Genomic DNA, 25,221 nt, shown 5'->3' with positions numbered 1-25,221 from the left:
GACAGACTCTTAAGGGGAGGGTTAGGATAAACCAGCATTGGAACTGAGGTCAGACTTGAATTTGAAGAGACCATTCAAAGACTTGAAATAGGTTTCTATGGTCACCTTAAATCTAGAAAAGCTGGCTGTTTTTTTTGCTTATAACTGTGAATGTTAACATCTTTTATGTTGATCATTTAAATTATATGAGAAACTCAAGTGATTTCCGTACTCATTTTCCTTTTGGGAAAATTGGGGGGGGTTAGTTTTTATTGGCTTTCAACCAATATTGCAACACTGTCTTCCATGTTATTTCAATAATCCAAAATTCGCATTTGCTATAAAGGCAAATTGAAATATCTCTCCAGACTAAATTAGTTTGCCCAAATGCTCGAACTTGTTTTGATTGTGTATTTCTCAACAATATTTTTTTTATGTAAAATAGTGGTTTATTCCATGCCTGTGCTGTATAAAATGACCTTACAATCTTCATATCTGACACTATGGATGTTCAGTCATTTGAAGAGTGTCTTGCCTCAATTCAAAGCCCTGCTTTAACAGGTGATAATGTAGGAATGAAGCTGAAACAGCATTTTCAGTACAAAAGAGTTTGTTTCACAGGTAGATAAATACATTAATAAGACTTTACTCGTGGAGAAGTTAGGATTATTATACATACAGCAGAGCTCACAAACCAGAAAAACAGGGAAATTGAGAACTGTTATCTAATATATACCTGCTCCTCCTTTACAAGCATATACTTTTTCATAAGAATTGCCCTACATATCAACATTACTCCATTTTTGGTTTTACATTCATATACCTATATCCACATATATATGAAATATATATATAGCTATGCACTAAATTATTTCTGCCATACTTCATAGTTATTTTTGAAGTTATTGTTTTACTGTTCATAAATGTGGCTAAAGAAGAGGAACAGAGGAAAAAATAGTAGTATCTGATCTTTGGTTACTGCAGTTATGATAATAATAAAATGTTTGCTTGCAGGAACGGAGTGGAAGATTAAAAAGTTTGTGCATACTGGTCTGCCAGGATGTTATATTATATTAGGATAACTTGGTGTTGTCAGAGATAGTATATACTAATGTCTCAAGGGGATGTTGGGAAATCTATTGCTTCTCATCAAGATGAAAATATCACTGTCCAGAGTAATTCTACCCCTTTGAAGATGGCAGAATTGTGTTTTGTTTTTTAAAGAGACAAACCTCTTTTTGTGAAGTGGAAAGCAAAATAGAATTTATCTACTTTTTTCTTCTAGTATTCTGCTGCTGTCCTAGCAGGCTGTTGGTGGCCTGGATACACAGAAACTTAGTCGTTTTTTTCAATTTTGTACTGTATTAATTATTATAAATCCCCAGCAGCACTTCTGTGGGATTTAGTAGCTTAAGCTTTGCTGCGCATTTATGCCTGATACTGGCATATGTCCATAGGGAAGTATGGCTCACCAAGTGGGAAATAAAGCATTAAACCAGACACCCAGAATTCTGAGGACAGGATTAAGCAGGGAAGAACTGGGACCCAGGAGAGCGAAAGATCTTGTGACTAACAACTTAAATTACACTGGTTCAAACAGTGGAAAGGAAAAAAAAATACTATCAGCCTTTAAATTCAGTAGGCTGTTTAGGGGAAGGTAGAAAGGTAGATGCTGAAATCTTGTACATGTTCTTATAAATCATGTCTGTAAACTTCTTAAGGGGAATGTACGTCTTGAAAAATATCTGATCAAAAAAATGGAATTTGTAAAACAGGTAACGTAATAGTCACTCAATATTTTTTTCAAGACAAGTGATGATATTAATGAAACATGCAGTGAATGTTGGCAATTACATGAAATGCTTTCATTAGATAAACTGATTTCTAGAGACGTATGAATACATATTATTAGGAAACACTCTTAGATACGTGGTTTAATTTTTAGGTTGCCCTGTGTGGAGTCAGGCTTTGGGCTCAATGATCCTTGTGGGTCCCTTCTGACTCAGGATAGTCTATGATTCTAAACGTATTTCTGTATCTGACCTTTAGGATTTCGAAATATAAAACCACCTTCTGCCTTGGTTGCTGCTGTGCAGTGCACAAGATAGAATGGAAACATGGTAAAAACTGTTCCATCTTCACAATGTATTTACATTGCTAAAAGAAAAAGTAATGCTTTCTATAGACTGAAAAAATGTACACTAATTTTTTAGCAAGTCAGAGAGATCTGGTAGGATAGTCCCTCAGCTGAATTAGGGATTATTTTACAAATTATATTCACATACTGTATGGTTGTGGGTCTTTTAGGAGGTGCGTACTGGTCAAATAGTGTTAATAATTTTTTCTTGATGCTGCAGCTCCCATTCATTCAAATCTGTCAACCATAATGCTTTGCCTTATTTGTGAATAAGAATAGATTCTGAGTTTTCTAGAAGATGAAGAAATACTTTCTATCATCAGGTTTTTTTTCTCTTCTTTCCCCATAAATCAGACTTTGTTGGAAAGCTTTTCTGAAAAGGACAATTTCAGGGCTTTGAGTCTCATCATTAAGACCTTAACCATCAGTGACAGAGAGAATTATTTCTTTGCTTTAAAATGGAAGAATTGTTTCCCTTTCATTTCTATTTCTAAAGTATTTTCTAGAAATAACTTCATCTATGAAATATTTTTTAAAACATCATTTCTCCTACAACCTGCAAATGCCAAAGAAGTGTAAATGGATAAATTTTAGCTGACCTGCATTATCCTTTTTTGGGGATAACCAAAATGGCATTGAATATAACATAGACTGTAAATAACTATGAACTTGCTCATTAAGTGATGTCACTGTATTTTATGTATAACATTTATATGATTATTAGTTAAGCAGTTAAGAACTTCTAGAATTAATATTGCCTACGCATGCCCTGTTTTCCTCCATGTCTATTTGCCTTATGACAGTTTTCAATTATGCAGTCCCATACTTTTTTTTTAACATGATCCCGTCTCTTAAATTTTAAATAAAAGAGATTATCAATTTTCTAATGGACTTTCCCATTCCATAGTTGGTAAACTCAAAACCAGTAAAGCTGTTTAGGTACCTCACTGACTTTGAGAGGTAGCTTTGTATCTGTATGAACATTGACGTCTTGTACTTCACAAGGGATGTGAAGTATAACATTATATATACACACATACACACACGAAGAACTCCTGTAAATAAACTGGTTGAAATTATCAAAAATAGCAAGTAATGTGAGAGATAAGGGGCCTGGGTTTTCAGAGTAGGTAGCATTTTTCCAGCATTTATCTTCAAAAGTATTCCCGTTCACTTCTTGGAATTCTGAAGAGTCAGCACTTCTTTTGCAGAAAATGTCAAATATTCATATAGCAGCTCTTTAGTGTAATAGAGTCCTTTGGCAGAAAATTCACTTGTCAGGTCCTCTTAAAATTTTACTTGTTGCAATGTTGTTCTTTCATTGGCCTCAAAAAAGATTTCTTAGGCTCGTGTTTTTGCTTTGTTTTAGTGCTTTACTGAAATGAAATTGCTTGACACAGCTGTTCTAAGTCTTAAGACATACAAGTGACCTCTCTAACTTCTTGGAAGTATTCCCTTTCCTGGAATACCAAGTATGTGGACAGGCTGGGTGTAGATTTCATGCATTAGGACATAAGATAATGTAGGTAACAGGCAAACAATAAATTGTGCTTATATAACAGAAACAACATGCAAATCCAGAAAATAAAAACACAGTACACTGTATTAACATATTTCCTTACCATCTTATAATTGTCTCACAGATTAAATCAAATTAAATCATTGGGATTTCCAGGTTTATTTCCCTGTAGCTATTGAGCAGGAAAAAAGAATAATTGTTGAATGCTTTTTTAGGTCTGTAGAAGTAGTTCTGGCTATGCATTTTTACAAGAAAACGTGACATTCATTTTCATTACAGAGTAGGCTAGAAAGGGAAATAAAATATGTAAAAATGTTAATGAGAATGATAAGCATCTTTAATTTGTGAAATGATGAAATCGTAAGATGCAACAAAATAAGTGTAAATGAACTAAATTTGCATGAACTAAGTAAGAGTATGTGTTTAAATGATGAATCCTTTATTCTTTAGTTCCTAACTTATTTCTGGAGATTACCTCCACCAAGATTTTGTGTTGCCATGAGATTTCATTTTTTTTACAAGGAGAGTAAAATTATATATAATGCAGAATCAAGTCTATTTTCAAGCTCTGGAGCATGTAATTTTTAAAAGTTGCAACTTTTCTTGCACTCTCCAGATTTACCAGTTTAAGCTAACCTGCTATCAGAACAGGTTTTTTAAAATCCATCCTTACAAAATTTTTCCTCTGTTTAACTTAGTCATTTTAGAAACACATGTTTAGCTATACAGGTGCAGTTTCCAAATTAGACAAGTAAGCCTGACACCTATAATTTCTTTTTACTGTTTTATTCCCATCTGAAAATTTCTAAGTTAGTTCTTAAATTTGGCCTGGTATAGAAAACTCTGAGCATATGCCTTTTCCTTGTTTGGTGAAGTTCAAGCAGAGGTTAACAATATAATTTAGCCAAACGTAAAGGTTAATAAATAACTAACAAAGCATTATTTATTCTTTTCTATTAGAAAGACACTGGTTTGTATAGCTTTAGTTTGAAAATGTTCCCTAAAGGGATCTTTCCCTACACTTGGTTCTTTGTTCTTCTATTTAGTTTCTTTATCTCAGATCGTAACTATAATGGAAGACTGCACCAACCTCTGAACATTTAGTGCAGGATAAGATTTAATTCAATCATAAAAAGTCTTTCAGGACTCACTAAGCTTTTTTATTCTGCAATTTAAAATATTTGCACAGCTATAAACTATGCAATATTATGATATCACAATTTTGTTAGAATAAACAAAGTTTTACTACAAAAATATGTTCTTATTCAATAATTAGTTGTATGCATTCTTTAGTAAGTTTTCAAAATGTTAATTCTCTTGTAATTGCCAGGGAATATATAATCACTTACCTAGGTTAACAGATTTTGCTACTTGAAACATTTTCCATTTAAAGTCACTGATAAAAAAAAAAAATCCTCATTGCATACTTAATGCATCTTCTCTTAGTTTTTCAGCATGATTTTTTCCAACATATGGTATAAAATCACTTAGCTGCTCAGTTGTGTGGAAGTGGCAGAGAGAGGGGGAGTGTATGGGAATGTGAAAATAGTTGATGTGCATGTTTTCCTTGCTTTTTATGTGTATTTGCAAATCTTGAACTTAAAAAAAAAGTATGTATTTAAAACTATATCAGGCATCTCAGTGTTTGTCATTTCACTAAGAAAATGCCTACATAGTAACATACATAAAGTCATCTCACTGACGATTCGTACGGTGCCTGTTGCTCTTATTCATCGCTAAACTAGTGTTTGAGGAAGAAGTTGGGGGAGTAGATGAGGCCTCTGTATGCCCTTAGATCTGATCTGTCCTCAAAGATCAGATTATATTTTCTTCTTTCTGAAAGATGAGAAGAGGGGGTTTCACTGGGGGGAGGTGTTAATTACCGTGATTATGACAGCTGAGACATGTTTTCTGTATTTGCTATGACAAGTTTTAAATCCTCATCACTTGCAGCACTTTGTATGAAAATAAACATATTCAGTCTAGTAGTATGGAAAAATTCCAGTTTGGGGAAGATCCACTATCAAATCTGCATTTTTATGGAGTCTCTTTCATTTTGTAAGTTCCCTTACATGTTACAGTACAACAACCATCCTGTGCCATAGTGCAAACCAGAAATAGTAGTGATGTTTAGGCAAATCTTGTTCCTTTTTTGATACTGTAGAATTGATATAAAACTTAGGATTAAATTTGTTGCAGCTCTTTCCTCTGAATTTCATGCCCAAACCACATCTTTTTCTTTTGCAGTTGAACACAGGTAAATTTTGACTTGAGGGAAACAATCATGGTGCTATGACCCCAAGTTGTAAAAACACCAGGCTCAATATTGATTGTATTTTAGCCTAAGCTCTCATTAATGAAAAATTAGTAACAGCAAAAAAACATTTCTGATAAATGTAACAGCCTAGTTTTATGCCTGTATTTCAGAATTTTCATCAAGAAGTCAAGAAATCAGATGATTCAGAAAGCTTGTCAAGCCTTGACAGTCTTGAGGCTGGAGAACAAAATGGAAATTACACAACACCCAGTGAATCATCTTTGACTGCGCAGTGTGACTGTGCCCTGTATGATCCAGAAAAATCACAGACGAGGAATAATGGTTTGCTTTATGCAGCTCAAAGTACTTCTAAAAATATGCATCTAAATAATTGTCTGAGAAACGTAGATTTGCAAAACAACCACAACTTACCTATTCATGATCTTTTAGCTAAACATAATGTTCTAACTCCTGCTGAACATGTAAACAACTCAGAAGAGGAATCATCTGCTTCTCACAGATCTGGAAAAAAACCTGCAGAGTTTTCTACTTCTGGTAAACCAGAAAGCTCTCTAAGTAATGCATTTAGTTTTCTGCAAAATATAAAAGAAGAAAGAAGCAAGCGATCTTCTGGAACGGCTAGCACATTAGCCACTGGTCATCCTGTTTTCGATCCTAGCAAAGCCTCGGCCAGCCCTGACTCTATTCCAGGAGAAAGAGTTCAGGATCTGATGCAAGACCAGAGTTTTAAAATGACCGCACAGAAAAGAACTATATCTGTTCAAACCTCCAGTCAACCTATTGCAACATCTATAATCTTATTTCCTAATCAGGGATGTTCCACTGGCATTCCCAGCACAGCTAATACATTACCAAAGGACAAAAACATCAATAAGGAGTTTGTAAAAAATACCTCAGGAAAAATGACTGAAACAAAAGAAGAAAATATTAAACGTATTGATGACATTAATCCAGGATCATCTTTATTTCATGACATACCAAATGCCTTAGTTCTGGGCGATGTTAAGCAACAGAATAACAAAGAGGAAGAAAAAGGAAATATGGTAGAAACTATGTCACTGGTGTCTGATACGGAGTTAAATTCTGGCACTCCTGCACAGCACAAAACCCTGAAAAACAATATTCTTGAAAGAAAAAGAGCAAGATTATTCACAAGTATCTTAAAGAAGGAATCTAAATATGAACCCAGTCATTTCAAAGCTGTGGTTATGAACCACGGGATCAGTTTTGGAACTCGACCCGTGTCTTCTATCAGAGACAGTTTAGAAGTGGCAAAGCTAAAAAAGAAAAGTGCAGAAAATGAAAAATACAATAGAAAGCTTAGATGGTGTGATCAAATTAACCAGATAATAATAGAAAATAATGAAAAATGCTATGAAAAAAACACCAGTGAACTATCTTCTGCACAGCTGCAATATATTCAAACTACAACTAATGCTCCTAAGACTAATTTAAGTATTGTTCCTCAACCTTCAAACCCCATGTTCATAAAAAATCATCAGAAAAACTATCATATATCAAAACCAAATGTTAATACTGAAGAATCAAATAAAGAATGCATGTCTCTGAATATATTTATGTCTACTGGATCCTTTTCTGCTAAAAAAGCTTGGATGGTATCAAAAGATGACGAAAGTAAACCCCCAGTATGTAGCAATAATTCTAAAATTAATGAAGTCAGTCAAGTCAAAAATAAGGCAAAAATAACTAGAAGACCAAGATCTGCAAAAGCTCAGCCAAGTTTTATGCCCAAGAAGAGAACAGGCACTATAATCCAACCGCAGTCGGCCACTGAAGCCAACAAAACTCTAAAAGCTCCATGGAAATTGCTAGCACCTCACCCACCATCCGCACCTCTGCCGGGAAAAAGAAGTGGCAGAAATGCAGCCAGCCCTGGGTGTCAGCCACTGCCGCCTTCAAGTCTTCAAGCTACCACTACAAGCAGGAATGATTTAAATGAAAGGCATGTTTTGTTAGCAGATTGGGTTTTAAATAGAAACGGCACAGAAAACAGGGAGAGTATTACTTGTCATTCGGACTTGGCCACTGCAATACCTACACCTGGCTGCAGCAAATACGAACCTTGGGCAAAAAATACTTGTTCTGTAAATAGTGGTCAGACAAGCGCCTGTCAAGATCGTTCAGTAACCTGCACTGAACGAAGACCTGTTAACGCAGAAAATGGCTTGCATCTCTGTCATATCCCAGCAACTGGAAAAACAAGTACCTCCTGGCAAGGAGCACATACTGCCCCAGCTCCAAAAGACTCTGCTGCTGGTAAGAGTCATGTTTCTGGGGTTGGGGTGGGGGGATGTTCAGAAGAAAGTCTTTTTCAATTACATCACAAATTTGGTTTCAGTTAAAACATTCAGCCTTTCATCCATTCACACAATACAGCCAGTTTTAACAAGTTTTCACCATTTGTCATTGTCATTTCAATTCTAGTGGTGCCCAGAGGCCTCTCAATCGTCAATCCCCATTTTTAATAGCTCTCTACAATACTAAAAAGTATTTTCCCTGAGATTATATTCCTGATCAATGAGCAGATGTGGCAGGTGGTCAAAATAATGAGATAGGAGGAAGTGACTAAGTTTATATGAGCAAGTTTTACAAGGTAACTGGGCATCATAGCTTGTTGTCTGACAGTCACTGCCACCTGAGCGTGAAAGAAATGTAGATCTGCCATGTTTTTAAAATGCCTACACTGTAAATGTTGAAAATTATTAAGTTTTAGTCCCACTAATGCAATTAATGCTCAAAATAAATAAATAATTAAATTTAAAAATAAAGAGCTTCTACAGGACAATTTTTGCTGTGCTGCAAAATACATCTGACTTACAAAGAATTTTAAGAAATTTTAGGACCAATCCTGAATTTTATTAAAAAATTAACCTTGGGAACAATATTATGCAGAGATTGTTTGGTAAGATGGAGGAAAGAGGCATAAGAAAGTTTGGGAGAATAAACTTTAATCTCCTGGGTTTTACATTTCGAAATAGGTTTCATGCTTTCCGATTTGCCTTGTTTCTCCTCTGCAGCCTACCTATATTCTGTGCCTGGGGCACTGATGGCATCCTTGTGCTTGTAATTTGTATGTCCTGTGCTGGTTTGCTTCCTATTGAGGGCTGCAGCTGGAGGCAGAGCTCCTGACGCTGCAGACCTGCTTCAGGTATGAGCAGCACTCCAAACTGCTTCACACTCTGGGATCACCCTGAGGATTGGCCGTGCAGCTCAAAGATGGTTTCTAGCAAAACAAGTAATTCCCATAACTTAAAACCCCCTAAATTTCTAGTTTTCTGTACAGTGATACACAGCTTTAATTGTGGAGTGATTCAGAACAGCTCTGTTGTGTAAGAGCAGAGGTAGGTGAATATTCTTGGCCTAAAGCAGGGGTGGGAAATGAGAAATGTTATCTGCTTGTCCATTCCAGTTCAAAGTCAAACAGATGAGCTTAAGATATGTGTGACTTAAGTTAACCTATTTGATTTTACATTGGAAATGAATGAAGTCTTGCATTACCATGCCTTGCCTCCAGCAGAGATACTTGCCTCTTGATGTCCTTATTTGCACATCAGATCAATGAATCAGGAAATTTACTGGGTCAAAGTTGTGCGCACTACTAATCTGCCTTCACTGCAATTTTAAATGCTACATCCCCAGTGTCACATAGCTCCAGCTCTTCTAGAGGAAGAGCTGAGCAACCTCCTTTTAAAATTTGAGTGGGTGGCTCTCCCTCAGTATCTGCTTAGATTTTGTGTTTCGAAAGTCGTCTGTATTTTAAATACTCTAGATAACTCTTAATGACTTGCTATTATTTGTTCTATTGCCTGCGAATGCACATAGATCGCCATAGTCTGTGTCCTGCAGTGCTTGCTATGAGAGAGTGAGTACTGCCTTGCTCTTGAGTAAAATATCTGCTGCGGTACTATTACAGAGTTCAGGGAGGTCTGTGAGGACACTAGAAAATGTGACCTGTTGCAATACTTGGCCAAATGTACAGAACGAATAAGTGAGAACAAGATGAACAAATAAAATTGATGTGCATGAGGATCTTCCTTTAATTGGGCTTCCAGGCTTCAAGTGGTGTGTCTTCTGGCTGTACAGCTATACTGTAGCTGGATATTAGAATTATTTTAAGTCCTTTGGTGTTCAGTCAGTAAAATGCTATAAAAATATGTTTAACATTTAGCCTGTGGCAAATACGGCACTAATTCACATGGTTGTAATTAAAAAGGGTAGACTGCTCAGTGCCTCCTGTCCTTAAAGATACTATTGCTTATTATATTTTTTTCTTACATTTCTCAAAGGAGTGTTTTCCTTGGCATAGATCTAGCATGTCTTGCAAGCTAGTTAAATTAAGTGTTAAATTAAGAGCAACTTTGGATTTTAATTTTCAGAAAAACATTTATGTGATTACTAATATAACAAGGGAGTTCTTCTTAGGTCTTTTTAAATTTTCCCCCATATTCAATATAACATGATCACATTTCCTTGTCTTTTCAAATGCTGTTCAGCACCATGTGTCACGTCGTTGCAATAATTCACATATAATTAAATGGCAACCTTTTAAAGCTAATGTGCCCTGTGTTACTATTGATGGCAGCAGGCAGATGACTAGTTTCAAATCTGCTTCTAGGATCAATGGTTTTCTTTTTCTGCAAATGATAAGAATTCTGCTTTGTTAAATATCCCGGTAATAACAAATAAAGAAATAAAATTCTGTTAAAATCACTAAGAGATATCTTGGTCTAATAATGAACTGTAGATTAAACTGCACATGTAAATATTTATTATGTAAATAAATAGGTAATTTATCTTCCCAAGTATAAATCAAGTAACTGCATTTACAAATGAGAATATCTCCTTGGATATGTATATTCCTGACTTGCACATGAAAATGCTGATTTGCTTCTCTCTTCATTAAGAACATAATTTTAATTTTGAAATTTGATGCTTTGATTTTCAAAATGTATTATTACACCAGACAAAACTGAGATAAATTTGAGGTACAGTGTCTAGGTTAGGCCTCTCTAGCTGAGGGAAAATACTATACAGTGGTACTGTCATTAAAATTAGTATACAGATGTATAAATTAGTAAGATTAACTACAAAATCCCAACCTGTAGAACTAAGGTTTTAAACCACGACTTTGCATTTGAATCACATCTGGAGGACTGTGTTCAGTTCTGGGCTCCTCAGTACAAGAGAGACATGGACAGACTGGAGAGAGTCCAACAAAGGACCATGACGATGATGAAGGGACAGGAGCATCTGATGAATTCTCCACATTATAAATGTCCACATACGACCCACATCTCTATCTTATAGCCCTATGCTACCATGAAATTAAATATGCCTTAGAAGTGCCCGTTTCTTTCTTTTCACGATAAGAAAAGACATTTAGCAACATGAGATGTAAACATACACAAGGTGAGCATCTAAGTTTGGACAGAGACATTTACACACCATTATTAGTTTTGCTACTACTATGTTTATCATGTTTTTACACATTTTTGGTTTATTTTTGTATGCATGTCATTTAAGGTGTTCCTGTTACAAGACAAAAGCGGGTTTTTGACAACCATCAAAATAAACACAGAGCTTTTTCAGAACACACAAAACAAAGTCTAGCCTCTAAAAGATGGAAAGCTACTCATCACGCACAGGTAAATATTAAATACTATAAAAAATAAAAAGTTTGTTTATCTTCAAAATGGAAAGAGTTTCAAGAATATCTGAGATTTCTTCTGTGTCACACAATTTTGAATCAATGTGCTTAGTCAGCTTGCTGTCACTGCCAATGACAAGAATAAAACCAACTAGACTAGATCGCCGTATTAGTATACACTAATATTTTTGCACTTGAAAACATTTAGTAATACGAAATAATAAATAAAAAATGTTCAGAAAGTAGTATAGTTACCTTAAATTACACTTAAAATATTCTTATATTTTTGATAGAATTTGTTATGTACTGTCCAGCGGAGTCCTGTTCAATCTGCATTTGATCCAGTACAAAATATGAATGACACCTACAAGTCTGCTGAAGGTATAGTAACACATCTCACTTCAATTCTTTGTTATACACAAAGTAGTGACCTAATGCATACACTGTGTAACATCACTTGTGTCTTTTGGCATCAGTGATTCTGAGTAAGAAAGGGTCATCTGTTGTCTAGATCTAATTTTTTTCACGGAAGTGTAAGATATAGCATCATGTGTCATGATATTGATGATGTTATAAATACATTACAATGTATACTCAAGTTTCATTCCATTCGTGTTTGTATTGAACTGTATGATAGCTGCATGTATCATCCATAACTTGATGGTACAGACAGGTACTGCTTGGTATCATGTATTTCCAAAGCCAGTAGAACTTGCTCTGGTGCCAATTGTAAGATGCATTAGTGATCTTAATTATTTTATAAAGTATCCTGCTTCTTGACTTTGCTACCTTTTTGATCTTTTAATGTGAATTTTGTGTGTTTCACAGACTTATAGTCATGAAAGCAAGCAGTATATTTAAATGTCATGAGCTTTTCTCACGCTACCCCTGTAATCTCTTCAGTTTCAGAAAGCACTGCTCGGTTTCTTATGGCAGAAAAACTAGCAAGTACGGCCGCTGGAGAGGATGAAATCCTGGCAGCTATGGAAAGTGTGCAACCAGCCAGCCAGCCCGTACTGCTTAACAGGGCTCCGTGTCCAGGCAGGAGTGCACTTTCAGTAGAAGAACAGAAGATTTTCCAGTCTCTTGATCATCTCAATCAAAGGCTACAAAGTAAGTTTGATAATAAATAGGATCCTACATCAAGTGATTAAATAACTTTCTATTTTGTTGTCATGGCTTAATTTGGATTAAAAATGTGAATCCTGTGATATAAATATTTTTCTTCTGTTTTCCTCTTATTCTTTACTAAATGTAGCAAACAGTAGATGAAAATCATGAAAACATTCTTAAAGTCAATGAAATTAATTTAAAATAATGATGACTTTGCCTTGGTCAAAAAAATCATTCAAAATGTGACTGGAGGACACCTTCAAAAACTGGCTCAGCCCAACTGTAGCTGCTGTGTCTAACAGATGCTTGTCAAAATTATTTTTTAAAGATGTATCAATGTATCGGCCTCACTTGGGAATCTGTTCCAATGCTTATCCATCATAAATTTTTGCAATTATTTTTATGAACAATTGCCCTTTATATTACATATCCTGCATTTTTGCAAATGTAACCCTATATAATGAATGGCTTTTCATTTTCTTTCTTGTAGTCTTTCAGAATGTTCCTCTTCTCCTTGAATTCTTAAAGATCACAAATACTGAGTTCTGAGATTGCTGCAGCCAAATCTGAACATTTCAGTGAATATCACTTACACAACTATTTAAAAAATGCCAAACTTTTACCTAAGTGTTCTCTAACCTGGTCTTTCTCTATGCCAGGCTGATTTTTTACCTGCTTTATACTCGTGCTTTTAACATGAGTTTTCCAATCACAGAATGTAGGGAAAAAGTCTGTACTTGTTCTTGATAATTTTTTCTCTCCAGTGATTAGTTAGCTAACACTTTCATTTGTCATCCTGTTATAACTAACATACTCATAGAACAAACTTACTTCTTGGATCTCTTGCTGCTCTATCTAATGATTAGAATTTGCTTTGACCTACATGATCATACAGGTCTTTCATAAAAATTCTCATTAGTTTGACATAGTTTTGTTTTTTGTGTGCTCCATCCTGTATTGGAAATCAGTGAGGACCTTGTGACTTAGCCCATGTGGTCTCTTCACTGGACTGCTTGGCTTTCCATGTCATTGGAATAACTTCTGCCTGCCATTTTTGCTGTTTATGGAACTGCCAACTCTCCTGCATTTTATGTTTTCCTTGGACTTCTTGCATATGGAATTTTACATGCCAATTATTTGAGTTTATAAGAGTCTGCTTTCTTGAAGTCTGTTAATTTTATTTTACTGTTCCACTACTTTTCCTTCTGGACCACACCATTTCATGGTCAGGTTACGCAAGTTTACCCCCTTATTGACTGGAATCAAACTAAACCAGGGCTTACTAAGCTTCTGCACACTATCCGTATGTTTCTACATCAAGTGGTGGATTGCTTGACCTTGAGGAAAAAGGCTTCAGTTTCCTGTAAACTGCACCAGCAGAATAAAAGATCTTTGCAACTGCTTAGAAACTTTCTGCAGCTGTAACTTAAAATTCCTGCTCCCATCAAACAGTGGTTCAGAATTTCATTATATCGTTCCTCATGGTTCTTGCTTGCAGGCAAAAAGAACTGAAGAATTTCTTTTATCAGAGAGGAGTTTCAGTATGATGTGCTTGGCTTAAGAAAGTAGATATGAAAAGAGAAATACAAGAAAATAGAAAATAAATCACTGTATAAATAACAGAGAGGTGACAAATAAATAGAGGCAAACGTAAATGCAGCAAAAGAACTGAGAGCAAGACAGCTGAAGTTTGCAAAGTGTGAAAACTATGAGAACTATAAGAAAAGTAGATAAGGAATATGAAAGAAACAATGAAAGTCATAGGAGTTAACCGATTGCAAATGAAGTAACTGAAAATTAATGTAATACATGTGTATATATACATGTATCTTAGAAATTTAATTAGTTTGCCTAATTATTTGGGGATTAAAATTGGTAATAAGAAGCTGGGAAATTTTACAGGTAGACTTATAGGACATGTAAGTACCTGTAAGTATGTACCTGTAAGTGAAGTGTTGTAAGTACTTATATGTCATGTAAGTACATTGCTTTTTTAAACCGAAGCCTTTTGAACCCCCTTTTTTACTTTGTTTTCACAGGTTACCAAATTAAGTGACTAAAACTGTGTACCTTCAGAGTGGTCGTTTTAATGAATAACAGTTGGTCACTAACCAATCAAAGTCTGGAATTTTTGTTGCCAGCTTAGAGTAGCTGGCATTCTTTTCTCTAGCTTTAGATTTCTTTATTGACACTACAATTTTGTTCAGATAATAATACCTAGCTGCAAATTTTAAAAATGCAGATACAGCATATACTTCAGCAGCTGTTGGTACAGGGAAAAAAGAACAGTGCTATTAAACCACATTTCCACAATCTTCGGGAAGTTTTGTGTTGAATATTTGACTGTGAATCATATTTCTATTGTAGCATTTGGTTTACATAATATTAATGATATACTTTTATGCTATTTTTAGATGTTCAAGAAGCCATTACCAGAAACCCATCTGCTTCAAATGTTTTGCAGATAATCACCTCTTTAGTAAGTATTTAATTTAAATATGCTCAGCTTTAATTCCTACAAACTTTATAGTAAAAATATAATTGAAAATATTGACATCAATCTGTTCAACTGGCTTGTCAGATTTTCAGATTTCTATTTTTGTAAAAAAAAAAAAACAACAACCACATACAAACTTCATAGTACTGTAAACAGGTTTTAACAGCTTATACCAGACTGCCTCATCCTCTGGCTTCATTTTCCTTTTGGAATCTAAAGCCACTTGCAAAGTCCAGGAAGTTCCAAGAACTTTTAAGGAGTAGTAATTTAGCAGGGTCTATTTGAACTATATACAGTTCATAATTAATTGATATTTCATGATAACATAGAGAGGATAGGGGGAATGATGCATGGTAGTGTGTAAAATAATTGGTAATACAATGAATTCTTACTTTCACCTGCAGATATGCCATGTTCTAGAAGTGATGGGTATTGCCTTTCTTCAATAAGTGTTTGTATTCTGTTTCATATATTCTAGATCTTGTCAGTTTGAAACAAAATAATCATGATACGTGGAATATAAAGAACCAAATAGGCAGATGAGCATCCAAAGTACAAAATTTACATTTCAAATGTTCAGTTTATAGTGCAGGAGTTAGTATTTATAATTCTGTATTACCAGTCTTCTCCTTTACTACATATTTGTACTGAGGAAAAAATATAGACAGATGACTGTATACTTCATATACTTCATACACTTTCATATACTTCATATACTTTACTGGATAAACTGTTACCAAAAATGTTAGAGAAAATACTCTTTATTCAGAAGGCTTTTGCCATCTACTGAGTTTGAGACTGAAAAAAACCCGGAAAGTATCCAGGCTCCTAAATGCAAAATGATTGCCTATTTTGAAGTAGAAGTGTGAAAAGAGCACAGAGCACATCATTACCTCTCTTCTTGTGAATCCTCGTAGTAGGAGTGGCTTGGAACTTCAGCTTCCCCTGTTCTGCCTCCTGTCTTACAAATGTAATTCTTCATGGCTAAACAACTGTAAATTTTGTATTTTTCAGCAACTAATGTAGCATAATGTTTATTGTATCTAACTGTGTTTTACTAAAGCATTTTTGAGTTTGTATGTTCTCTGGGAGTTTCTTCGTAGCCTACCCTACTCAAAAAATAAATATTAATAAAAAAAGCTGTTCCCCCACCAATGCATTTTCCTGGCTTTCAGCAGTCAGACTTCTTGGCTGGCTGGTCTGTGACAAAGCCTTCTCCCACTAATTCTTCACCTACAAGATTTTTGTTTCATGAATAAAATATAAAGACTAGACATTACTCAGGCTATCCAGACTCTGGAACTGTAAGTTCTCTGATGGACATTTAAGACCCTTCTTTCCCTACAAGTTTCAGAGCATCCAGATAAAGTACAGATATTCACTCAGTAATTCATGTGAATGACATTGTACCCTGTAATACCAACCCCCAAATCCAGATGAAGGTGCACAGTTGTTTATCTAATGGAAAATAGATCACATGATATCATCAAATGATGTTTCTTGAATGTTATACATAATCACATTTCTGTTTCTATACGTGTGTATCTCATTTTTCTCCATTTTATTATAGAGTATTCAGCAATGTATAGCCTCTCCCTTGGTGAACACTACAGTAGCCTCACAGCGGTACCAGAATGCCTCGGCTAGCAATCCATTGCAATTGTACAGGAGATACTGACATTATCTGCTCCGGGATATTGCAGCTTTATGTACTTTATATGTAAGATGTATGCTATTTCACACTATAAAATTAGCAACAAAATAAAGGCAAAAGCAGTAACTCAAATAATCAATTGTCTGGTAAGCATTTTTAGGATAATTAAGTCTATTTTATTACATGCTTTACTGTAAAATTAAAAGAATGAAAATACCTCATATTTTTAGTGTTTGTATTGTTTGTGTAAATTTCCTGTACCCATAATTAAAGTGAAAGGAAAACAAATATTGTGCTACTTAGATTATATGTAAACTACTTCCCTAATTTCTCGAGATTTTAAAGATTTGCAAATAGATTCTATTACAATTGTAAAATATATATTGTAAAAGTGATTTGATTATCAGTAAATAATACATGGAGTTTCACTTTTTATCTTTATATTGGTGTCTGTATTGCAAATTACTGCAGACTATGTGTTGCCCTTATTCAGTAGCTACATCTGATGGCTCTAAAGCTGACTGTGCCCCCAACATCACACTTCTACCATCTGGTCCTGCAGGTCTTGCTAATTTGTGGAGATTCCTGTTCTTCAGATCTTCCCCACAACTTTTATCAACATTTGCACTTGAAGAGTGCACTTCCTTAGCTCCACACGTGAAGAACCCCAGGCTGAAACTGTCAAGAAACAAGAAAGAAAGGTGCTTTGGACAAAGCCCTGGAAGGAAGAGGGGCCCAAGACAGCTGGCTAATATTCAGGGGTCACCTCCTCCAAGCTCAGGAGCAATGCATCCCAACAAAGAGGAAGTCAAGCAAAACCACCAAGAGGCCCCCATGGATTAACAAGGAGCTCCTGGGCAAAGTCAAACAAAAAAAGGAAGCCTATAGAAGGTGGAAGCAAGGGCAGGTAACCTGGGAAGAATACAGAGAAACCGTCCGAGCAGCCAGGGATCAGGTTAGGAAAGCCAAAGCCCTGATAGAAATTAGTCTGGCCAGGGATGTCAAGGACAACAAGAAAAGCTTCTATAGGTATGTCAGTGGTAAGAGGAGGACGAGGGAAAATGTGGGTCCCCTCCGGAATGAAACGGGTGACCTGGTTACCCAGGATATGGAGAAGGCTAAGGTACTCAATGACTTCTTTGCCTCAGTCTTCACTGGCAAATCCTTGAGCCACACTGCCCAGGTCGCAGAAGGCAGGGACTGGGAGAATGCAGAACCGCCCACTGTAGGAGAAGATCAGGTTCGAGAATATCTAAGGAACATAAAGGTGCACAAGTCCATGGGACCTGATGAGATGCATCCGCGGGTCTTGAGGGAACTGGCGGATGAAGTGGCCAGGCCACTCTCCATCATATTTGAGAAGTCCTGGCAGTCTGGCGAAGTTCCCGCCGACTGGAAGAGGGGAAACAGAACCCCCATTTTTAAGAAGGGTAAAAAGGAAGACCCAGGGAACTACAGGCCGGTCAGTCTCACCTCCGTGCCTGGCAGGATTATGGTGCAGACCCTCCTGGAGACTATGCTCAGGCACATGGAAAATAAGGAGGTGATTGGTGATAGCCAACATGGCTTTACTAGGGGCAAATCGTGCCTGACAAATTTGGTGGCCTTCTATGATGGGGTTACAGCGTCGGTGGATAAGGGAAGGGCAGCTGACGTCATCTACCTGGACTTGTGCAAGGCATTTGACACTGTTCCACATGACATCTGTGTCTCTAAATTGGAGATGGACCACTCGGTGGATAAGGAATTGGCTGGATGGTCACACTCAAAGAGTTGTGGTCAACGGCTCAATGTCCAAGTGGAGAACGGTGATAATTGGCGTTCCTCAGGGGTCGGTACTGGGTACTGGGACCGGCACTGTTCAACACCTTTGTCAGCAACATGGACAGTGGGATTGAGTGCACCCTCAGCAAGTTGGCCGACAACACCAAGCTGTGTGGTGTGGTCGACACGCTGAAGGGAAGGGATGCCATCCAGAAGGACCTTGACAGGCTAGAGAGGTGGGCCCGTGCGAACCTCATGAAGTTCAACGAGGCCAAGTGCAAGGTCCTGCACATGGGTCGGCACAATCCCAAGCATGACTATAGGCTGGGCCAGGAATGGATTGAGAGCAGCCCTGAGGAGAAGGACTTGGGGGTATTGATCGATGAGAAGCTCAACATGAGGCAGCAGTGTGCACTTGCAGCCCAGAAAGCCAACCGTGTCCTGGGCTGCATCAAAAGAAGCGTGACCAGCAGGTCGAGGGAGGTGATCCTGCCCCTCTACTCCACTCTTGTGAGACCCCACCTGGAGTACTGCATCCAGCTCTGGGGGCCCCAGTACAGGACAGACATGGAGCTGTTGGAGCGAGTCCAGAGGAGGTCACGAAGCTGATTGGAGGGCTGGAGCACCTCTCCTTATGAGGACAGGCTGAGAGAGTTGGGATTGTTCAGCCTGGAGAAAAGGCGGCTCTGGGGAGATCTAATTGCGGCTTACCAGTACCTGAAGGGGCCTACAGGAAAGCTGGTGAGGGACTGTTTATCAGGGAGTGTAGTGACAGGACAAGGGGTAATGGGTTTAAGCTGAGGGAGGGTCGATTTAGATTAGATGTTAGAAAGAAATTCTTTACTGTTATAGACTGGTGAGGCACTGGAACAGGTTGCCCAGAGAGGTTGTGGATGCCCCATCCCTGGAAGTGTTTAAGACCAGGTTGGATGGGGCTTTGGGCAATGTGGTCTAGTGGAGGGTGTCCCTGCCCATGGTGGGGGGGTTGGAACTAGATGATCTTTGAGGTCCCTTCCAACCCAAGCCATTCTATGATTCTATGATTCTATGAAAGTAGAACTAGTGGTATGTAGATTCACTTTCACTGAAGCACGTAGGGAAAACTCTCAACTTCAATGCCAGCTTTAGGCTAAAACAACTCTTCTAGAAACACAAAGCCATAAGCACCCAGCTTATCAGCAAAAGCTGGGTTTTGGGTTTCCTGATTGGCTTTACCTTTGTAATCCTTATTATAAAATCTCTACATAAAAGGAAGCAAAGTGGGGACAACAGGCCTGGAGATGAAGACTCCATTCCTGTGTTTAAAATACCCAGATGGAGCCAAAGATTAGTATTTTCTGCATAAGGGCATATATAGTTTAAGAACACATCTGAGTGTCTTTCTGCAGCGCTGGATGCACTTGCGGTTGTCTTTGCCAGTGGTTACGTTGGAGGGACAGATTGGGTTTGGCAGTCTTGGATTGGCAGGTTGTACATTGATCCCTTGATGTTAAATTCATCTGTAGCATGGTGATTAACATGTCACCAGATTTCACGGGTTTGGTGATTAAACATGTCTGCGTTGTTATGTCGGTTCTAGATTAAAGGCCTTTTGTTAGTTAACTAGCACAATATCTAAACCTGTGAAGTTAATTTCTAAGGAGTGGGAACTTTATAACTTCCTCTCTCTGCTCTTCCTCTGCTGTTTCAGTACAAAGTAGATAAACATTGAAACAAGCTGTAGAAGGTAAATACAATGCACAGAATCGGTCAACAAATCTAGGCTGGTAATTAGCTGCAAGAAGCAATGAAAGCAATTTACTAAATCTCTGGATTTATAACTCCCTATTAGATGCCTGATTTTCCATTCATATGTATACAGTAAGAATTCTGGGTTTTGTCTGGGGACTTAAGCATGACGGTGTTTCCACCAGAGATGTGACTTAACCCCACCCAGAGTTACTGCCAGGCTTTGTTAAAGTGGATGGGAGCTTAGGGAGCTGTATTTCAGGACGGGGACATGCACCCAGAGCGACACTGGTATTTCTCTAAATGGAATGCACCTTCCCAAAAGGAGCAATTAAATTATTATTTGGCAAAAGTATTTTCAAAACTTTTTTATTCCCCATCATACCAAGATCATCATGCCCTTACCTTTAATAAGTGCTGCCATTGCTTAGGAGGGAACCTGCCTGTAAAAAGGAGAGAAGAGGAAAACGTGTGCCCATCATAACAATGGACAATCTCTCAGGGGATTAGAGCTACCTGCTGGTGCCTGCTGTCAGCCAAGAGTAAGGCGAGCTCTATATGTAGCAGTTAGCGGCTGAAATTTTACTAAGGAGGTTTAGGGAAAGAAAGATCAATTTTTTTCAAAACAATGTTTTGAAGAATGGAGTAATGGTACCTTTCTCCTCTAGCTATGCATTGCAAAATCTTTGGAGGAAAAATCTGATAGGCTTAAAGGGGCTGGCTTCAGTTTGGAGCCTGTTAAGATAAACTGTATTTAAACATCAAAACTGCAGAAACTTGGTGTCTTATTGCTGTTGCCATCTGTCCTGACACCGCTGCCAGAAAAGGGAACCTAGAGCTGCAGTCCACGTGCCTAAAGAATTCTGACGTGGAGTCTTATTGGCTCTTCAGTGCTCAAATACATGTAAAATTCCCAGCAAAAGACATGCGTGTATTCTCAGAGCATATGAACAAAGGCCTTCTGAGTTGGAACTCAAAATTGGTTTGCACTAAAAATACTGAGCCCTTACATCTCTGTTTGTATGCAGTACACTGTGACATTCCAGTATGGCCAGGATTTAATATTTAAATAGCAAGGGAAAGTTTCCCCACAGAGATTAAGAGAAGGGAAAGCAAATAATCCAAATACCAGAAGCCATGGCTCGAAAACAACCCTGCTAGTCAGCAAGCCAGAGCAGCAGCTTAACCAGGTTTCTTCTCCTGTTAATCAGTTTAGGTGGCAAAGGCAAAGCCCATGAGTCAGCGTCCTCAATTACATGGCGAGATTTTTTTTGAAAAAAAAACCCAAAACAACAAGTGCCTGCATTTACTTTTCTAGGAAAACATTTTCAAATGAGTTATTTGATTCAGGGTTACAGGCTTCAACTCAACAATAATAACGTCGTTTCCTAGTTCACTTTGGCTCTTTTGACAATATTAAAGTATAGTTTTTCTTTAGGTGTCTAAGCACTGTGACTCTCAGGCACCAGGAGCGTACACTACCAGAGTGGACCAGAGGCAGCTGCTGGATTCTGAGCACTTGTGAAAAGCCAACAAGGTCTTTTGTTCCCATTAGGTGATGGTTAGTCTTCAGGTTGATGTTTCCAGGCTTTTCTATTCGTCACATAGAAATTTAAAAAAAGAAAAAAAAAGCTTACTTTTATTTTTCAAGTATAAAGAAAAGTAACCATGTTAAAATCAACAAGCTTGGTTTAGACATGAACATACTAAAATTTGCATACCGTAGATTTCTTTCAAAAACTCTTCACTCTGCCTACCATTTTTGCTGGTTTTTAAAGAAATTAGTCCATATTCTTTCTACAATAAAATTTTAGTATGAAATGAAAACATGAAAACCAGGTTAAAGTTATAGTTTCCAGTACAAGCCTAAATACAAAACACCCACAAAGCTTCTTTAAATGTGCACCTATGTCCCTTATTTTCAACTAGATTGAACACCTGTAGGGATGGTTTCAGGTCCGAGTACACCTCAGTGCTTTTATAGAGAATGACGTGCAAATGATCCCAAAAAATAACGACATGTCCGCAGTACATATCCCTTCCCACGTGACAAAGAATGCTTTAAGCAAAAGGCTAAAGAACAACAGGTTGCATGAAGTTGTACAGGGGAGCCAGAGCACAAAATTAATTTTTCATTGATAAGATTAAACTTCCACATTTCCCAGAAAGCAAACAGGGTGTTCTTCTTGGAAACAAATTTGCTGCTTCATACTCGGCTTCCCTCTTAGTCTAATTTGCTCCTTGAGCTGCAACACTGAGTAAATTTGCCCATCCATAAATCATGGATTTATAAGGAAATTCTACCTGTGGCATAATATTTTGCTTACACTACTGCAATGCCCAAGAAAACTTGATTGTGATGCTCACTGAACAAATCTGAGGCCTGCAAGCACACAGTAAGGCTCCAGGGTCAAATGAAGGCAAGATTTCAGCAGAAGATGGCAGCTCCACAGCTCTTCTGTGGTGGTCTGGGGTGTGTCCTGATAAACCCATCCAGCATTGCTCAGGAAAAGTTACAACAGTGGTGTAGACACAGCATCGTCTTCAGCCCGTTGGCTAATAGAAGGTTGCAAACAGCAGTGGAGCAGAGCCAGAGGAGGGTGTCATTGACAAGCAGCCTCCAGAGCACAGACATGGCCAGGAGAAGGCCAGGGTTAGAAGAAAGGGGCAAATGTTAACACAATCTTTATTACGCATCGGAGGTTTGCAGGGTGTGAAAGCACCTCTGCCAATGTCCACCTTCTCCTCCATCTCCTACGCAGCAGCCTCCGCTGCCAGGAAGGTTATCTACATCTACATCTGGGAGGGCACCACAGGCTAATAGTCACCACTCCAACACCTGCAGCTAGATTTTAGGGTGGTGGGAGGCCACAGACCTGAGGCTTCCTGAGTAGGGTGGGAAGGGCCTCTGCCTGCTGTTGGCACTGGAGGCAGTGGTGACAGCTATGGAGGTGCTGCAGATGTGAGGGATGGGTGAAGCTGCAGCCACGTGGGACTATGCCACATCCTCAGTGCTGGCAGGGACCGGCTGGGAGACAGGGCCTGGCCGGGCTGCCGCTGGAGCTGCCACAGCAGCCCAGGGTTTCTGAGCAGGACTCTGATTCTCACAGAATCACAGAACCGCAGAATCACAGAATGGTGGGGGTTGGAAGGGACCTTTAGAGATCATCTAGTCCAACTCCCCTGCTAAAGCAGGATCACCCAGAGCAGGTTGCACAGAATTGCATCCAGGTAGATTTTTAATATCTCCAGAGAAGGAGACTCCACAACCTCTCTGGGCAGCCTGTTCCAGTGTTCAGTCACCCTCGAAGTGCAGAAGTTTTTCCTCATACTGAGATGGAACCTCCTGTGTTCCAGTTTGTGTCCATTGCCCCTTGTCCTGTCTGGCCCCATCCCCTTGACATCCACCCTTTAGATATTTATAAGCATTGATCAGGCCCCTCTCAGTCTTCTCTTCTCCAGGCTAAACAGACCCAGCTCTCTCAGCCTTTCCTCATACGAGAGATGTTCCAGTCCCCTCATCATCCTCGTAGCCCTCCGCTGGACTCTCTCCAGTAATTCCTTGTCTTTCTCGAACTGGGGAGCCCAGAACTGGACACAGAACTCCAGATGTGGCCTCACCAGGGCAGAGTAGAGGGGGGGGAGAACCTCCCTTGACCTGCTGGCCACGCTCTTCTTAATGCACCCCAGGATACCGTTGGCCCTGCTGGCTCATTCTCCATCCTGTTCTGGAGCTTTCTGCCAGCCAGGAGCATCAGGCAGCAGGGGCTTGGCCTATGCTGGTTGATAAGGTCTTGGTGGTGGCAAGAACCGCAGTGGTAATGGGAGGGAAGAGGGGTACTAGGAGAGGCCAGAGACCTTCCTCCTCCAGCCACTGTCCTGGCCAATTTGCTTTCATGGGGAAAAAGTATTTTCTGTTACCAGATTCACGGGGTAACAGAACTGCAGCCTCGTGAAGGGGCGAAGGCCTTTGTAGAGCCACTATTGACAGCTGTACTCCATGTTGCAAACACCATGTTTTGTAGCCAAAAGGGGCACAATTAAATCTTTACTTATGAGAGTGTTTGGGGGCAGCCAACATTTGTGTAAAATTGCAGAAGTGAACACTGTTGTTCTATATGACCACAGGCTATTGGGACTGCGGGTACCTCAAAGCATTTGAGAGTAAAAGGCAGCCTTGAAATCTGCATTTACCTGTATTGGGCCAGTACATAGCACACAGGTCTTGAGCTGTGTGGCAGAATCCATGGTAAAGCTCCTGCTGGGGAGGAGAACCTGACCGATGCTGTCAAATTCTGTGGACAAAACGGGAATGACAATGCACATTAGAAAAGCAATCAGCAAAATATGGGTCGAGTGAATACAGGGAGTGCCATCTAAAGCATCTAAAAGCTGTTGGTGTGTGGGAATAATCAGACTCACTTGTCATCAAATAATACACTGAAACACTTAAATCTGCTCGATCAAGTAGAGAGGAGATGTCATGTCCTTTAATCGTCCTCATCATAATATTCATAATAGTCTGGCTCATAATGATTCCTGCTCTAACCTCACTGCTTTTATAAGAGAGAATTCACCCAGATTGAATTTGACCCCATATAACTAGAGATGACTCCACAATGGTTTTGGAATTGTATTTCAAATCATAGCCGCAGGATTCCTTCAATATTGAATATAAATCCCAAGCCAGCAACAATGGTGGCAATGGTCCAGGTGACAGAAGTGGCTGTGGGTGACACAAATCTACATATAAAGTATCTATTATTGTATATATTAATTTTGTGTTTGTTTTGAGAAGGAAGGAATTGTTCAACATTTTTATTTAATCTGTATCCGATAGTTCATGGTCTTTCAGAGTGGTAGAAAAAAAGGAACAAGAAAAAG

General features: G+C 38.4%; 1 protein-coding gene across 1 annotated transcript in view; it reads left to right on the top strand.

Annotated features, from left to right (window-relative positions):
• CEP126 (centrosomal protein 126) overlaps positions 1-17,155 on the top strand; it is a 38,079-nt gene extending 20,924 nt beyond the window's left edge. The window contains exons 6-11 of the mRNA XM_054832074.1: positions 6,063-8,190; positions 11,458-11,579; positions 11,875-11,962; positions 12,485-12,694; positions 15,109-15,173; positions 16,762-17,155. Of these exons, the coding sequence (XP_054688049.1) occupies positions 6,063-8,190; positions 11,458-11,579; positions 11,875-11,962; positions 12,485-12,694; positions 15,109-15,173; positions 16,762-16,869 (2,721 nt within the window). The 3' untranslated portion in view covers positions 16,870-17,155. The remainder of the gene's footprint in view (positions 1-6,062; positions 8,191-11,457; positions 11,580-11,874; positions 11,963-12,484; positions 12,695-15,108; positions 15,174-16,761) is intronic.
• Positions 17,156-25,221: the final 8,066 nt, after the last annotated feature.

The sequence above is a fragment of the Grus americana genome, chromosome 1, assembly GCF_028858705.1.
Source record: "Grus americana isolate bGruAme1 chromosome 1, bGruAme1.mat, whole genome shotgun sequence".
Classification (NCBI taxonomy): domain Eukaryota; kingdom Metazoa; phylum Chordata; class Aves; order Gruiformes; family Gruidae; genus Grus; species Grus americana.
The sequence above is the reverse complement of the archived record's forward strand: the minus strand, read 5'-3'. Positions and strand labels throughout refer to the sequence as shown.